Source organism: Manihot esculenta, chromosome 2 (genome assembly GCF_001659605.2).
Source record: "Manihot esculenta cultivar AM560-2 chromosome 2, M.esculenta_v8, whole genome shotgun sequence".
Lineage (NCBI taxonomy): Eukaryota > Viridiplantae > Streptophyta > Magnoliopsida > Malpighiales > Euphorbiaceae > Manihot > Manihot esculenta.
In genome coordinates, this window is record NC_035162.2 from 7,673,364 (window position 1) to 7,689,832 (window position 16,469).

A 16,469-nucleotide genomic window follows, 5' to 3' on the forward strand; every position below is an offset into this window, starting at 1 on the left:
TAATTTTATGGTTGCCACCTATGTGATACCATTATATGAGATTTGACCTTTATATATAAAAGATGTCTAGAATATGAACTTTACGTGCTGGAACATATGTCTCAATGAGGTCTCATGGATTATATCTTCCTAACTTTTCACCTTCAGGGATGGAATATGTCGATAATAGACAACGAAAAACAAGAGAATATATAGCAATGAGAAGCTAATTTAAATTAGCTTAAACTATTTCAGTGGAGGCAGCCCCAAGCTCAATAGATGGACCTTGCCGACAATTGTTCTCACTCTCCAGGTTAGAAAATCTGACAGAAGTATTATTAGTCTGTGTTTAAAATTTACGTAGATTGGGAAAGTTCACATGAATATGAACGCCTTGTTTGATAGCCCGTTAAGTAATCATCAGTTGTTAAAATAAATAATATTTGAAATTATAATGCCATTGCATCCTGGAAAAGTCTCCGGCTAATCATATACTTGATGAATTGCCACAATAATAGCAATATTTGTGTTGAAGGATCTTTGAGTGAACTTTTACTAGGCAAGGCAAATTGTAGTTAGCCATAAGCAAGTTCGTTATATTTCCATAGGTCAACAATATCACTTAGTCACACTGTTATATGCTGAATAATGAGCAGAAATGCTAGAGTGGTCATCAGTCATGGTTAAAGTAAAATCAGTTCGCTCCGCACAGTGAATACCTTTCGATAAGTGGACATACTGAACAAGGAATTATTGACTGGGTTCCTTAGAAAATTGGCACAAATAATTTTCTTTGATCAACTTAATATATATATCATTGGGATCTTTTATTGTAAATTTTAAATCAAGGAGCTGAAATCTTCCAATATTGCCTCTAAGCAGCCATTAATAGTTTTGTACTGACTATTATATACAATTTCAATTTTCGTATTTTAATGATGTGAGATATTTTATTTTCTCTCACTTAATTATTTTAAATCTTATCATACTGAATTGAATACAATTGTTAAGTCAAATCGGGTATTATGGTTTGCTAGTTTTCTTAATTTTTATGAAATCCTATTGTGCTAAATTGAGTATAGTAATACAAATCGGGTATTATGGTTTGCTAATTTTCTTAATTTTTATGAAATCCTATTATGCTAAATTGAGTACAATTGCTATACTAAGTATCAGGTTACGTGGTTCGCTAGTTTTCTGATTATGGTGGTTATGATACTAATTACAATAGTTTGGCCCAAACTTAATTTTTTTGAAATTTTGTCGTACTAAATGCTGAATTGGATACGATTGTTAATTCAAATCGATTATTATAATTCGCTAGTTTTCTTAATTTTTTTTATTGGGTACAATTGCTAAACCAGATTGGATAATGTGATTCGCTAGTTTTTTTTACTAAGGGTGGTTTTGATACTAATTATAACAGTCCGGTTCAAATTTATTTTTTTTAAAATCTTATCGTATTAAATTGAGTACAATTGTTAAGTCAAATCTGATATGGTCAACATTCCGATCCAAACCAACCCAAATGATTTTTAAATTTATTTTTTATTTTTCCAAAATGTTATTTAGTAGTTCCTGCTATTTTTAATATACAATTCCAATTTCTGTGTATTTTAATGAGATGTTTCATAGGATGCTAGATATCTGAGTTCAAAATCTTATTGATGTGATCTCTTCTTTCTTTGAAAAAATAATAGGGAAAAAGAACTGTTCAAAAAATATTTGATGGTGTCAAAACTCAGAAGTTAAAGCATTACTTCATTCTAAATATTTTTTGTTCCTCTAGACCAGTGTAAAGGCTTTTTTTCTTTGTATAACTTTTGCAAATAAATCGAACAGTTAGAATGTTTGTTATCTTTTCTAATATGAGGCTTTTCTCCTTTTTTTTTTTCTCTTTCTTCCTATCCTTAGGCTTTTCTTTGTGTATACACAGTAAAGATTATTTCAAGGAAAGTTTGAGATGTGTTGGGGCTGTTGGGTTCTCTCCTAGTGCCTTTTACTTAAATTTCAGTCTCTTTTTTTTTTTCCTTTCTTGAATTTGAGATGTGTTGGGGCTGTTGTATATAAAGTCTTTATGGCAGTTTCTTGAATTTGTAAAACTAGGTAAGTGGTGATGGACACGGGTATGCATGAGCACAGCCTCTACGGTGGCTACTCACGAGCTGAAGCCTCTATGGAGCGACCTTCTGCCACAGCACCGAGCTGGTGTTATATATATTAAATTAAATATGTAATATTTGTACTGAAATCAACGATGAGGAGATAAACTTTTACGTACTTTGACAAATAGATGCGAGGAAGAGTGAAAAAAGCTAGACATAACAAGAAGATGTAGTTGTTGCATAAGGGGAGGAAGGTAGCTTGGTTTTGAAGGACAATAAACTTTGGAGTAGTTGACCAACTCTTACCAGTATGTTTTGTCATTTTATTGGGTAATGATCAAATTGTCTTAATATTCAATTCATTATTTATTCGATTTCAACTTGTATAATTTTGTTTAAGGATTAGATTATTCAGTAGAATCTTAGCCATGCTTTTCACATAATATTTTTTATATAAATTAAAATTTGGTGACCGCGTACTGGAATTTAGTAATAAATTTTTTAAAAAACTCTTTCAGTAAGGTGTTATCATTGTAAATTTTTGTTTGTAATATTTCATAATTCGTTGGAGACAATGATAGGTTAAGGAATTAACAAGGCAATACAAATATTCATCTTATGTTATATGTCCAAGTTTAAGGCCTTAATCAACAAGATGAAAGCTAAACCCATTTTTAAATTAGTTAAACACTCTTATAACGTGTGCTGATCTTAAGTGGTAGCTAGCTTCCATCTCAGCTTTCGCAAACTCACAGCTTTCAGGCATTATCATTGTCAGCGCTCAGGAACCTTGAGCCTCAGTCCATGTTCATTTCATCCATTTGTCAACCAAGCAGGTGAATATGTTTCTGCTCCTTTGCATTCACATGGAAACTCTATTATTTATTTATTTGCTAGAATATAGAGTCAAAATTACCCCTAATTTTTTTAAAGGATTTCTGGGGGCCAACAGTTCATCTTTCTCTTTAAACAAATTCCTCTATTTCTATAGATTAAAATTTATCATTATAATGAGATTTCTTTAACAAGAATATCCAGCATGAGTGAACTAGTCAACCTACACAATTAAGCAGCTAACAACTCCACAACTCTATTCTTTCTCCACATTGCTGCAAAAGCTAGTTACTTACCAACTCCAGCTTTTGCTTCCTTTATCTCAAAGGTTGTGTCCGCAAAGTCCCCTCTATATATACCGCTAAGCCATCTAATAATGCAGCATAACAACTTTCGAAGCAATAATGGCTCAATCTATAAGCATTCTCTTACTCACTACTGTCCTTGCCTTTGCTCCTTTTATCTCTTGCGCGAAGACCACAGGGGGTTACCTCTACCCACAGTTTTATGACCATTCCTGCCCTAATGCTCAACAGATAGTCGAGTCTATTGTAGCCAAGGCAGTTGCAAAAGAAGCTCGTATGGCTGCCTCATTACTTCGGCTTCACTTTCATGACTGTTTTGTCAAGGTCTGTGATCTGCACCCTGCAAATCCTATCATTATTTGTATTTGCAATGTCCACACTCCACAGGCACATAGCTTTTCTTCATGTGACAGTGTTTCTGATAACTTACAGAAAGCTTTTCAATTGCAGGGTTGTGATGCATCCATATTGTTAGACAGCAGTGGAAGAATAATCAGTGAGAAGAATTCTAATCCAAACCGAAACTCAGCTCGAGGATTCGAAGTTATTGATGAGATCAAAACTGCACTAGAGAAAGAGTGTCCTCAAACAGTATCCTGTGCTGATATTTTGGCATTGGCAGCTAGAGATTCCACAGTTCTTGTAGGTGTCACTTTCTTAGCCATATACTGAAATTAAACCACTGATAGTGATAAGTACTGAGCTGACCATCATTTTCATTTACACAGGCTGGAGGACCTAGCTGGGAAGTACCATTGGGAAGAAAGGACTCCAGAGGTGCAAGCTTGAGTGGTTCTAACAACAACATTCCTGCTCCAAACAACACATTCCAGACCATTCTTACAAAGTTCAAGCTTCAGGGCCTCAATGTTGTTGATCTTGTAGCACTATCAGGTAACAAATAGATTCCTTTCGTCGTTGATTTAGCTTGAAAATCATCTCTGAAAACACTAATAATCTGCACTATGCGTGCCTCAAATTTTCTTTGCTAAATGCTTAAGTTTCCATGAATTTCTGGCAGGAAGCCACACAATCGGAAATGCACGATGCACCAGCTTCAGGCAGAGGCTGTACAACCAGTCAGGCAATGGGCAACCTGACTACACTTTAAATCAAGCATATGCTGCAACATTGCGTGGCCGCTGTCCTAGATCTGGAGGTGACCAAAACCTGTTTTTCTTGGACTTCGTAACTCCAACAAAATTTGATAATAGCTACTTCAAGAACATATTGGCTTCAAAGGGCCTGTTGAGTTCTGATCAAGTTCTTCTCACAAAGAATGAAGCATCCATGGAACTGGTCAAGGAATATGCTGAGAACAATAAAGTCTTCTTTGAGCAGTTTGCCAAGTCGATGATTAAGATGGGAAACATCTCTCCATTGACAGGTCCAAGGGGAGAGGTCAGAAAGAATTGCAGGAAAATTAATAGTTAACTGTCTAAAAGTATCTCAGATGCTAAAGCGATCGCGTATGATTTCCTTATTAAGTTCTTTTATCTTCATTTCCTCTCTCTGAAGAGAAATTCTAGTCCTCCTCTTTGTTGTTATTGCCAAGCAGCAAGCTCTGTTCTTACAGTATCTGAATTCTGTATTTTTTTCTTTCTAAAGAAATTTCATCTTTATTTCTTTTCACATGCATCTCTAAGTGCACTTTTGACTCCATAATCGGTGAGGGAAAAGAAAAACTAAAAGTTTGTGACAAAATTTATTTATATTCCTTTTTATAAAATAGCTAAAACTTCAAAATGAATTAAGATTTTAACTGAATTTAAAAATTCCAAAGTTTATTTAATTAATAAAATAACTATTTTTATTTTAACTATATCTATTAAATTCAATCATTTTTTTTATTTATGTCGAGATATGAGAAAAAAAGATGATTACCTTTGCCAAATTATCTCAGGCAGGCACTTGAAAAACATTTTTGCCATATTATTTTATACAGGAATTTGATTTTGAATAATGGTAAATATTTGTTAAACTCTAAAACTGTTATTGTTATTATATGATTTCATCGTAATACTATTTTAACTGCTTATATTTTGGATAAACTTTGATAAGAGAATCTATTAGGTATAATCATCTCTCTAATAGAGATAATATCCCTATTTGTTTAATAAATTTTATTAATACAATAATTAACTTTACTTAAAAAAAAATCAATCATTTCCTTATTTATCAATTATATTATTTTTTCCTTTTATAATAATTAAAGGATTATAAAAATTAATGATAAATTAAATTTAATATATTTTATTTTTTTATTAATGCATATTAAAATAGCAAAATAATATTTTAAATTAATTTTAACAATATTTAAAAATTTTTTAACTCTTGAAACTTATATATATAATTTTCAACATTACTGAATATGAAATAATAAACATAAATATTTAATGAAATTAAATTTAATGTAATTATTATTGATGCTTAATATCATAATTAAGTTGTAAGACAAAAGTTTTAAATATTGTTAAAATTAAATTAAAAATGTTACTTTTAATACATATTAATAAAAATTCAAAATATATAAATTCATTTTACACTTATTTCATTATTGAAAAATATATAAATTTAATATGATAAATAACATATGATTAACAAAATAAAATTTTAAAGCCATATTATAATTTAGCTTTTTTCTAATTTAATTTAATTTAATTTAATTTATTAATATAAAATATTAGATATAGATGTGATTTTTCAGTAAAATCGATTTTCCGTCCCATTTGCCATTTTGGAAAGCTAAACCCTTTTTTTCATGACTGATGCTCTCCATATTTTCCCGGAAAAAGCCTCCTTCGTAGGGTTTGTCAATGTGAAGTCAGTGACCCTCTTCCTCTACCTGTCGTAATGATCATATAGCAATTCACGGTATACTCAAATCTAAAATCAAAACCAAAATCTGCTTTTTAATTCCAAATGAGAAATTTGCGGTTCCTTTCTCCACATTTATCAAGATTCCACAAAACACTCCTTCAAAACACTGTGCAATCACTACCTAAGTCCTCTGTTTTCACCTGTCAGTATACTTCCGCTTCTCAGGATTCGAGCCCACCTGCCACATCTGATAAAGTAGCCGCCCTCGTCGATGAAATTTCCCAACTAACGCTTCTCGAGATCTCTGATCTCACCGAGGTACTTCGCAACAAGTTGGATATCAAGGAAATGCCGGTAATGGCGGTAATGATGCCTGGGATGGGATTTAGTGGCGTCAAGGGCGTCGCAAAGGGAGGAGCAGGTGCGGCGGCCAAGGGAGAGGAGAAGGTGGAGAAAACGGTGTTTGATGTGAAGCTAGAAGGGTTTGATGCGGCGGCTAAAATCAAAGTGATTAAGGAAGTCAGAGGATTTACGGATTTAGGATTGAAGGAGGCAAAGGACTTGGTGGAGAAGGCTCCTACGCTCTTGAAGAAAGGAGTGACGAAAGAGGAGGCAGAGAAAATTATGGAGAAAATGAAGGGGGTTGGCGCCAAAGTTACCATGGAATGAGGAAGTGAGTCTTCTTTCTTTCCTGTATTTGGTTTTACATATGCATTTCTGCCTTTAAAGAAGTAGAAGAATATATAGCATTGAGCAGGAAACATGAATATATTTTTATGATCTTTGTGCTTTTCTGTTAAGTTGGGATCTAGGATTATAATACATATATGATATGGTGGAAGAGGATATATGATTTTACATTTCCTAGACACTAAAACTGATGTGAGCTTGCTCTTTCTGTTTTCGACATGGAGATCTGAAGTGTGGTATGGAATTCTCCAAGTTGTGAGAGAGATTCACTTGGACATAGAGGTGACTGATATGTGTCTTTTTCAAGCAGTAGTCTTACAAAATCAAGGGATGAGGTTTAGCAAATTCTCATCTATCTAGTAGCTTTAGCAAGAGTAGATGACGGGGACAATTAGAAGTTCTTTGGGTTTTGCAGTTTTCTTCAATGATTGTGGAGGCCATATATTTCAAAATAAAGAATACAGCTTTTGGAGAGGTAAGAATTGAAGTGGTACTTAACTAATAGGAAGCTTCCTCCCAAACATAGTGTGAAACAGTCTTATTGTTCAGGATGTGCGAACGCCATCATACTGAATTAAATATCTCAGTCTCATTGTTTATGTATAGGAGAGTATAGTGAATATATTATGCAAAGAGCAAAACATGATCATCCTTGATGGTGGGAAATTAATAAAGGAATGACGATGGGATCTAGGCTCAAGTTTCTGTGATATTTTTTTGTTGTCCTTTATTTGAGAGTTTTAGTTCACCTAGAAAATCAATTAGAAGTAGAAAATTTATTAAAGATTTTGCAGTCTTAGTTCATAAACTGATATTTTATATAATATTGCTTGAGGTGTTTGGGAGAACCATAAACCAAATGATTTGGATACTGAACATTATGTGAGATGGAGATTGCTTGTTAGACGACAATGGGAACCTGACATTTAGGACAGTTTCAACAAGACAAAAAGATGTGGCATAAATGCAAAGGTTCATTAATTTAATCTCTTCAAAGGCTTTTTACCCTGTTTCTATTTTTTGAGTGCATGTTTGGAAGACTGGAAGAATATTTTCATACTAGTGGGAAGAAGAGAGAGAAGATCGAGGGTGTTATCATTTTCTATTTGCTACAAATAATCGAGTATACAATGAAATTTATTGCAAAAACAGGTCTGTAACTGGATCATGTGCTAGTGCAATAATCATTTGCAGCGCTAGTGTGAGCCTTTACAATTAATTCTAATGTATCAGCAAAATAATGTCGGTGACTTCATTTTATTTTGGAATCAGGAAATACTCTGTTCACAATTTAATTACTTTTAAATATTTTGCCCTGTTGTTATTTAGACTTCCTCCAAGGATAAAATATTAAAGAAGTTAACGGCTTCACTGACATGTCTTGTTGAAATTATGAGTTGCTGATATTGTTGCATCGTGCTGGACATCCTGGCAGACAATAAAGACTGAAGCTGATTTTCAGAATGCAAAACGTTTAGGTTAGAAACTTTTTTTTTTCTTTGAAATGGAAGAGGCATACTCTGAGCTGTTATCAGTAGTTTTCCCAATTCTGATGCCTTCAATTTTCTGGTGGTTGGGAATGCCCGTTGTAGAGTTGGTTCCTGATGGTGATTTTGTTTGTATCAGTATTGGAGACTCAAGGGCTATCTACTTCGAATCTTTGGTAGCCATTATTCTTATAGTTAAATGAGGAAGACCAGATGTATAAATTCATTTAGGCTTCTTGCAAGCCGTATGTTTTGCTTGGTTGTGGATCTCTGCTTTGGTTTTAAAGGAGAAGGGAAGAGTGAAAATACGGGAGTAAGTGTATATATATATATATACACATACATACCTGCAGTTTTCGGAAAATCAATTTGATTATGTTCTCTGAATTAAATCGAACGAAAACTCAAAATTCTTTTTCTAGAGAATATGAATTTCACTCAATAAAAAAATTGAGTTAAATCAGTTTAATTTCATTTTCCAATTAAAATTGATTTCTGCGCACCCTTGGCCTTGGTAAAATTGCAGCAGGGCCATTGTTTCTTGAACGCAGTTTACCTTCCGTAGTGTGGGACCCTCCGAAGGACACGATAACTGGTTAATCATATGCAGAATTATGTCACATAAAAAGTTGCTCATATTCCTAGTAACAGGGGATTTGCCTATTTCATTTTCAAAAAAAAAAAAAAAAAAGAATTGATAAATAATTGAATTGCATTTCACCATTTATTTTCCAAGTATCCGAACACATTAGTTACATATGATATAATCCATTATAGACAGAGCACGCATGAGGATATAATTATCAAATATTAAAGGAAACCGAGTAATCTACAGAGAGTTTATGAAGGCTAGAATTTCCTCCGAGACTTGTTGAGCTTTCTCTTGTTGTATAAAATGGTGACCATCCAAAATAGCAATTTGAAGATCTGGAACAAAGCTCTTAAAGGTATCTCCCAGTACATATTCCCTTGTACCACTGATGTCAAAGCCAATATCTTTGTCACCAATTATGAATTTAGCTGGAACAGTAATCTTTGATCCCTGCCATGCCGCATAAAGCTCCCAATTCCTGTTTGCCATTTTAAGGATTAAAAATTCAGACTATGGAAGGAGACAGAAGTAGCTAAAAATTCCAAGTTCAAAGAAGATGATTACATGTCCATAGCACGGTAGTAGTTGAGAGGACCAGTGAAACCAGTTTCTTGAAACTTGTCTGCGTAGACCTGTAATTCCTCTTCAGTAATCCATGGAGGCAACACTGCTGGTGTCTGCAAATAGTCAATTATTTCCATGCCCAATGGAGCTACCAAATTATCTGTCTTTGTTATCAGCAGAAACTTCTTCATAACAGTCAAATAATCGTATCTGGCAAATGCTTTCTCTGCTCTTCCAGCCTCCTATACTCAAACCACATCCAGAACAAAAGTTTCAGTTGACTTTCACGAAACCTGCAAGAGGGCTAACACAAGAGCAGATACCTGGAATTGACATATGTAAAACCCATCTCCAAATATTCTTCTAAAAGATTCAATAACTTTGGCATCAGGATTTCTTTGGTAGTATGGAACTGACATGGCTATTACTCCTTTGACCCTATCTGGCCTGTGTAGGCTCAGATGCCAAGCAAGAACAGCCCCCCAGTCATGTCCAACCACGAAAGCCTTGGCAAATATCAAAATTGAATCAGTTCTGGATTAAAACATGTGTATGTGAATATGGAAGGAGAGAGAGAGAGAAGGACCTGCTGTTCACCAAAATGGTCAAGAATGCCCACGAGATCACCAACAAGGTGCAAAAGAGTGTAGGAATGGTGGGTAAGTGGAGAATCCGAATCTCCGTAACCTCTCAAATCAGGAGCAACAACATGGTAGCCATGGTTGGCCAGGAAGGTGATCTGATGACGCCAAGAATACCAAAATTCTGGGAAACCATGAAGGAGAAGCACTAAAGGTCCAGTGCCTTTCTCTGCGACATGCAGCCATATTCCATTTGCTTTTATTCTTTGTTGATTTACATCTTCCAATTCCATGGCCTTCTTTCAGTATTTATTCTATTGAAATCTTTATCAGAGATTGAGAAACTCGGAAAAGTGAAGAAAGACAAAGAAGGATGCTGAATGCGATGAGCTTGCCACATAGTTTAATCGAAATATATGTCATTAGTTTAAGGGTGTGGTCCGTTTGGGAATAAAAGTCAAAAATCAAACTTTGAATAATCGACTTTTTGAAAAGAACCTTCGGCCTGATGACCTATCTACAACGACTCCACCATAATTACATTCTAATCAGATATTAATTAACAATGGTTGGCCAGGAAATTAATCTAGTCATGCCAAGAATAGTAAAGACCATGAAAGAGAAGCATTTCTTTCTTAGCAAAGAAGAGTCGTTTTTCATCTTATTGAGATCAAATCAAAGATGATGTAATATTGAAAAAAGGAATATAAGAAGCGTGTTTCAACCGAAATTCATGTCATCACTCTCAACGGTAGTTTGATTCACAAACTAAAACGCAGTGTTTCACTTAACAAATCTCTTATAAATGCTACGGCTGTGGAAACTGGAAACTTACGATACACACCACCATGAGAGGGAGGGTGTAAAGAACAAACACATTGATACAACTTAAAAGAAAAATCCAAAGAATTTTTCACATAGCCAAACAAGTAATAACTCAACAGAAATCTATTTTGTCTTTCGTTAATGAGAGGTAAATGAAGAGCCATTTGTTCAAAATGCGGACACAAAAAAAGGAAATGATTATAGGAGGATTTAAATGTTTCAATCATGTGCTGCCTTACAAGTTTGTTCCTCATTTTACTAAAACAAAAAACATCGTCCCTCTTCCTTTACACACCAGGCACTGCCATTTACAGAAGGTAATAATGCACATTCAGAATGAATTTGTTTCAGAATGCTTCCCCTTATGCTTTCAGTGTCCTTTCGAAAAAAAGGCCATCTACTATAATTATTTTAACTAATGTGCACGGAGACATCTCCATTATTACACTTTATCATCGTGGAACCACCACCTAGTCTCCTTCGGAGATCTGCCATTTCTACAGTTCTTTACATAGCGATCATTGTCTTCAGGCCGTTGCTGCAAGCCAAACGAATTTAAACATGATGTTAGTGAGAAAGTAGTTGTTTCCAAATGCCAATCTTCATCTTGTGTTGTATGCTCCCATAAAAATAAAAATAAAAATGACATCAGTGAGAGAGTGGTCGCCTCCAAATGCATATCTTCATCTTGATTTGTATGCTCCCCCCTCCCAAAAAAACGAAATAGCATGCTTACATTTGGAAAAGGATGGATGGTAATTGCAGCATACCAACACATGCCCCACTTTCACTGGGAAATGGGGGTAACTAAGAATATAAATATCATACTGACAATGAGATCAAACCTTCACAGTTGAGCTTGAAAGCATTGAGAGAATGCTGATACAGACAGAACTAACAGTCATGGCAGGGGACCATGAATCATATAATATATCTGCACTCAGAGATGCATCAAATGTCAGTTCTGCTACATAACAATTTACTTAAGGTTATCAACTGAAGCAACCACAAATACATTAAATAATATGATGGATCATGCAAAATAACCAAGTTAAGAACCACAGATGAAGTTACTTCAAACTTTAATCTCATAACAAAACCATTTGTTCATCCTTTATTGTCAAACTAGGGACAACATAATGCATGTACATAACCCCATTATATCTGAAGTGACCCTAGTCTTTTGGTATTTTAGAAAGAGAGAGAGAAGAGAAAGGCTATGGTTATCATAAAATAAAATTAATGCTCATGATTTCCAGGATCAAGACAATAGTGTGCTTCATAAAGATCAGTAATAGAGTAAAATTTTCAAAAATGCCAACAGGCAGGTGTACTGCAGTATAAGCCTCTACCCTTTCCCCAACTAAAATTCATAATCTAATTCCATTAAGAAGTGCACCAACCAAATCCTCAAATAAATGAGTTAGCACTTGAAAATATCCAAAGTTATTTTCCTTAGGAAACAGGTCTAGCATTGCATGAGGCAACATCAATTTACAATAACAATGTTCATACATCCAGTATAGGAGGCAGGTGTATGGAAATGTAAGCTTAACGTTTTCCCAAGCTATTATGTCCATAATATCTAGTTCCACATAAAATGGCCTGACCCAAATCCTCAGTTAAAATAATCACCTAGTAGAGAAATTTCCTATGATTTCCTTAACACATACCACTTGTATTGACAAAAGTTGATACATACAACAAGCACATTCATTGTAAGTGGACAACCGACTCAATTACCAAAGTTTCTAGTCTTGACAATCTTTCTAAACTTCGCTCGATATTCAAATATTGACGTCTAAAGTGGCAAAGCATTTAAGGTAAGAAAGGAAAACAAAAGTTGGCAAGTCTAGATGTACATTGCAACTGAAAATAGGGGTAAAAAATTAAGCTCTAGAAAACTAAGCATTTAGAGCTGTTACTTGTAGAAAACTAACGTAGTTTGGGAAAATTTTTCTAATAGAACAGGAAAACAGAATTTTGTATTCACAATACTAGTTTTCCAAATGATTAATTGAAAATTCTAGTTTTCCAAATTTTAAATAAGATTTGAAAAACAGTTTGAAGTTATTTTTTCATTATTTTCTTTTATAACAAAGAATCTTGTTTTCCAATGGTTCCCCAAATGGAAAATAATAACTTTCCATAGCTAGGTGATATCAAAACTTTTCTATAACTAAAATTTAATAATTATTTAGAAAAATATTTAATTACAATGATAAAAAAATGATCATATTACTACAAAGTAATTACAGAATAAAACTTAGAAGTGAACTGTCATTTCTTAATTACAAACTGCTTTCTATTATTAATAGGTGAACATATTTTCCATGCTTTCAGCAGAAAATAAAAACAGGATTTTTTTCTTAGAAAATGGGGAAAAAATGAATTGCTTTCCACAAGTAAACAAGTTCTTAAGGTTCCAATAATTCCATCCACCGAAGGACAACATGGAAACTTAACTAAAACATTACGTTTTTCATGCATCAAGGAAAATAAAAGAATGATTATGCAATAAGGTGAAGGCAGACATGTAAAAGCTCTCCACTTCTTTCTATCAAATTTACCAAATTTTACTAAGATAAGTACAACACTAATTAATTGGCATTTTTGTTTTCACTACATTCATCAAAACAAAGGTTTAGGTTCCATTTGTTTCATGAAAAATAACTTCTATGTGGAAAAAATTTAATGAGAAAACAAATCACTTCTGACATTTGGTTGCATGGCCAGAAAATAATTGGATATTATTCATTGGCATTTAAGTGCATATGCAATATGGAACATCAATTTTCTTTGAACAAAGAAATCACAATAATGGATCTATCTTGTGGTGGTTGTGGGTTCATAACAAACAAGCAATGTCTTAGAGATTGAATTAGACAAGGAAAACAGGGACTTTCTGTCATACATAGAAGTTAAGAAGTCACAAGGAACCTAAAATATCTATATATAAACAAACAATACAGAATATTTATGAAATGGAAAATCTTGTTAAATAAGTAAAAAGAAAAAAAAAAAAAAAAAAAAAAAAAAAAAAAAAAAGAAGAAGAAGAAGAATCTAAGCAAGTGATCAACATGGAGCAATACTTAGAGACAAGACCATCACTTTCAACAAATGAGTGAACATAATCAAATTCATATCGAAGAAATAATTATGAAGTGAATACAATCAATTCAGAACAAACAAAAAAATATGGTCATGACTTGACAGAGATCGGTGAAAAATCTTACTGTAAAACTTCCAACAAAGAGTGGGCCAATGTTAATTGATACTGGGGACGTATACAGTGAGCAAAAACAAATTGTGCACGCGAAACAAAATTGTAGGTGTACCCCACGAAATAAAATATTAAAACCCCTAATATTACCTAAACAAATATGGCCGTTGCTATAAATATGTGGGTGCAGTGGAGCCGGATGAAGAAAAACAACCTGTTTAACCCAGAACACAGCCATCAAAAAATCTTATACTAAAAAAGAACATGTTATTAGAAGTAATTCATATTATACATCAATAAAAGCATTAATTTGATTATGCAAACCTGAGGTGCTTCCATAGGGTAATGCTCTGGGAAGTCAACTTGAAGTTGGTAGGTCTCATTCGCATACAGGGTTCCAGAAGCACCACTTACTTCAATTACCCACCTTTAATTCGAATCCAAACACGCCCACGCAGGCAAACAGCATAAGGAGAAGGGGGGGGGGGGGGGAAGAAGCATAAAATTAGGGAGTAAAGAAGAAAAAAACTAATTGAAGCATAAATATCATCTCTAATACTATTTGGCTGCCTAGAAACCCTCTTTTTTTTTCCCTTTCCTGTGTCTGTTTACCTTGGTTTTCTCAGCAACCAAACGAAGACCAAAAAAGAAGAAAAAAAAGCAATTGAATAAGGATTAAACAGAAGGAGGAAGAGTTAAATCCTCAATCAAAAAGAAGCAAACCTTTGGAGATTATCGGTGGGTTTGTGTTTGAAGCCAGCAGGAGGGTTGACCTGCCACTCTACGAGTTCTTTCTGAAGGCGATTGCAAGCAATCTTACTCAGAGCCTAAAGACATCAAAATCAGCAAACAGAATTAAAAGTTGAAAATCGATAGGAGTTAAAATGGAAAATTAGGAAAACCTTGCGGGCGGTGGCGGAGGAGCTGGTCATGCTTTGAATCTCTAACAATGAGAGAGAGGCAGAGAGGTGGTTGATGAAAGGGAAAAAGAGAACCAGCAACGGTTTATTAGGCCCTGACCTTTGTGATTTCCCATTTCATACCCCGATGCCCATATTTTTTTGGGAAAATTTACAATTTAACCCCCAAATTTTGTTATAGTGCATAAGTCCAGTTCACGAACAGAAACTGATTTATGGTCTGATTTCTGATTTAATCTGTCTAATTTCAATTTGATTTAAAAATTAAAATTAATTAATCATTCTGATTACGATATTTAATCAATTTAATTTTAGTTAATCGAATTAAGGTCGAAACAGAAATATGTAGAATATTTTAATAAAAAAATCCGATTGAAAATAGACGAATAGAGTGAACCATAACTGAAATTAAAATTAAAAATATTTTAATGAGCAGTTAAAAATACTAAGATAAATTCATTAATAATGATAATACTCATATAAATTAGTAAATTATAAATATTTTTATTATTATTCTTATTTTATATATTATTCAGTTAAATTAGCATAATTTGAAAAATTAAATGCAATTAATCATCTTATTCATAATTAATGTGTAATTTACATTTTAGTTATACATTGCTCTCAATCAAAAAAAAGTTTATTTTAATTTTCATGTAAACTAAAGTTGATATAAAAAATAATAAATTTGTGGGAAAAATATACAAATAATAAAATTTATTTGATATTTTTTAATATATTTTTAATTCATATTATTTTTTAATAATTAATTAAGTCACATAGGTGCTAGGCTAATAAATATTTTATTAGTTCAGAAAAATAAAGTGACTATAATTTGAGATATGTATAAAAGGAAAATCAATATATTTTTTAGAAAAAATGTTTTATTTAAGAACATCAAACAAAATTAGCGATGATTTTTAATTTTTTTTCAATTTTTTTTATCTCATTTAATTTCCATTATGGTTTTCAAATATTTGTTTTGTCCCATTTAAATTGGATTTTTCTATAATAAGTTTCACTAATTTCAATAATATATATACTTCTCAACAAAAATAAATAATTTAAAATTTATATCGAATTATCTAATGAATCCCTGCCTTTTTATAGATTAATATTGTCACTATACAAATAACTAAACTTTCACATTAGCTTATCATTACTTAAATATGTTTATATTTTTCTACATATCACCATCACAAATGAAATTTAACAATTCATCTAAAGTAAATTATTTAAAAAATATTTATTTTGTAAGAATAAATTACTATAGTAATTTTATATTATTATTATTATTTTATATCATTATAGATTATTTTTTTTGGATATAAGGGATGGATGATTAAAATATTAAATTTAGAAATTTTAAAATTTAACTAAATGCATTATTAAATTAAATACATGAGGGCAAAACACATTGCTTTTTGACATATTTTTCATAACATATTCTTGATAATTTATTCCTATTTTTTCAAACATTAAATTATTGGTTGGAACTTATTGGAATTTGTGTAAAGAACTACGGGAACGGTTTTAAAGAAAG

The 16,469-nt window shown here is 32.8% G+C and overlaps 4 protein-coding genes across 7 annotated transcripts; 2 read left to right on the plus strand and 2 right to left on the minus strand.

Moving 5' to 3' along the window:
* Positions 1-3,275: 3,275 nt before the first annotated feature.
* LOC110608713 (peroxidase 72) lies at positions 3,276-4,855 on the plus strand. Its single transcript, XM_021747992.2, has 4 exons — positions 3,276-3,547; positions 3,674-3,865; positions 3,952-4,117; positions 4,245-4,855. Exons 1-4 carry the CDS (start codon positions 3,323-3,325, stop codon positions 4,655-4,657), a joined length of 996 nt encoding a protein of 331 aa, XP_021603684.1. The 5' UTR covers positions 3,276-3,322; the 3' UTR covers positions 4,658-4,855.
* A 1,087-nt stretch (positions 4,856-5,942) lies between these two features.
* Positions 5,943-8,460, plus strand: LOC110609599 (50S ribosomal protein L7/L12). 4 transcript variants are annotated; one of them, XM_021749294.2, is made up of 3 exons: positions 5,943-6,716; positions 8,169-8,211; positions 8,326-8,460. In XM_021749294.2, exon 1 carries the CDS (start codon positions 6,146-6,148, stop codon positions 6,710-6,712), a length of 567 nt encoding a protein of 188 aa, XP_021604986.1. In that variant the 5' UTR covers positions 5,943-6,145; the 3' UTR covers positions 6,713-6,716; positions 8,169-8,211; positions 8,326-8,460. The 4 variants fall into 4 exon arrangements, with proteins under 4 accessions (XP_021604986.1, XP_021604987.1, XP_021604985.1 ...); XM_021749295.2 differs by having other exon boundaries at positions 8,360-8,460; XM_021749293.2 differs by having other exon boundaries at positions 8,063-8,460.
* A 454-nt stretch (positions 8,461-8,914) lies between these two features.
* Positions 8,915-10,812, minus strand: LOC110609598 (epoxide hydrolase A). The gene is made up of 4 exons (XM_021749292.2): positions 9,963-10,812; positions 9,700-9,882; positions 9,377-9,618; positions 8,915-9,290 (listed from the first exon to the last, which is right to left on the minus strand). Exons 1-4 carry the CDS (start codon positions 10,248-10,250, stop codon positions 9,050-9,052), a joined length of 954 nt encoding a protein of 317 aa, XP_021604984.1. The 5' UTR covers positions 10,251-10,812; the 3' UTR covers positions 8,915-9,049.
* Positions 10,813-10,960: 148 nt separating this feature from the next.
* On the minus strand, positions 10,961-15,068 carry LOC110609601 (probable ubiquitin-conjugating enzyme E2 16). Its single transcript, XM_021749297.2, has 6 exons — positions 14,909-15,068; positions 14,730-14,833; positions 14,331-14,433; positions 14,157-14,220; positions 11,628-11,716; positions 10,961-11,320 (listed from the first exon to the last, which is right to left on the minus strand). The coding sequence occupies exons 1-6, from the start codon at positions 14,936-14,938 to the stop codon at positions 11,225-11,227; spliced, it is 486 nt and encodes a 161-aa protein (XP_021604989.1). The 5' UTR covers positions 14,939-15,068; the 3' UTR covers positions 10,961-11,224.
* Positions 15,069-16,469: the final 1,401 nt, after the last annotated feature.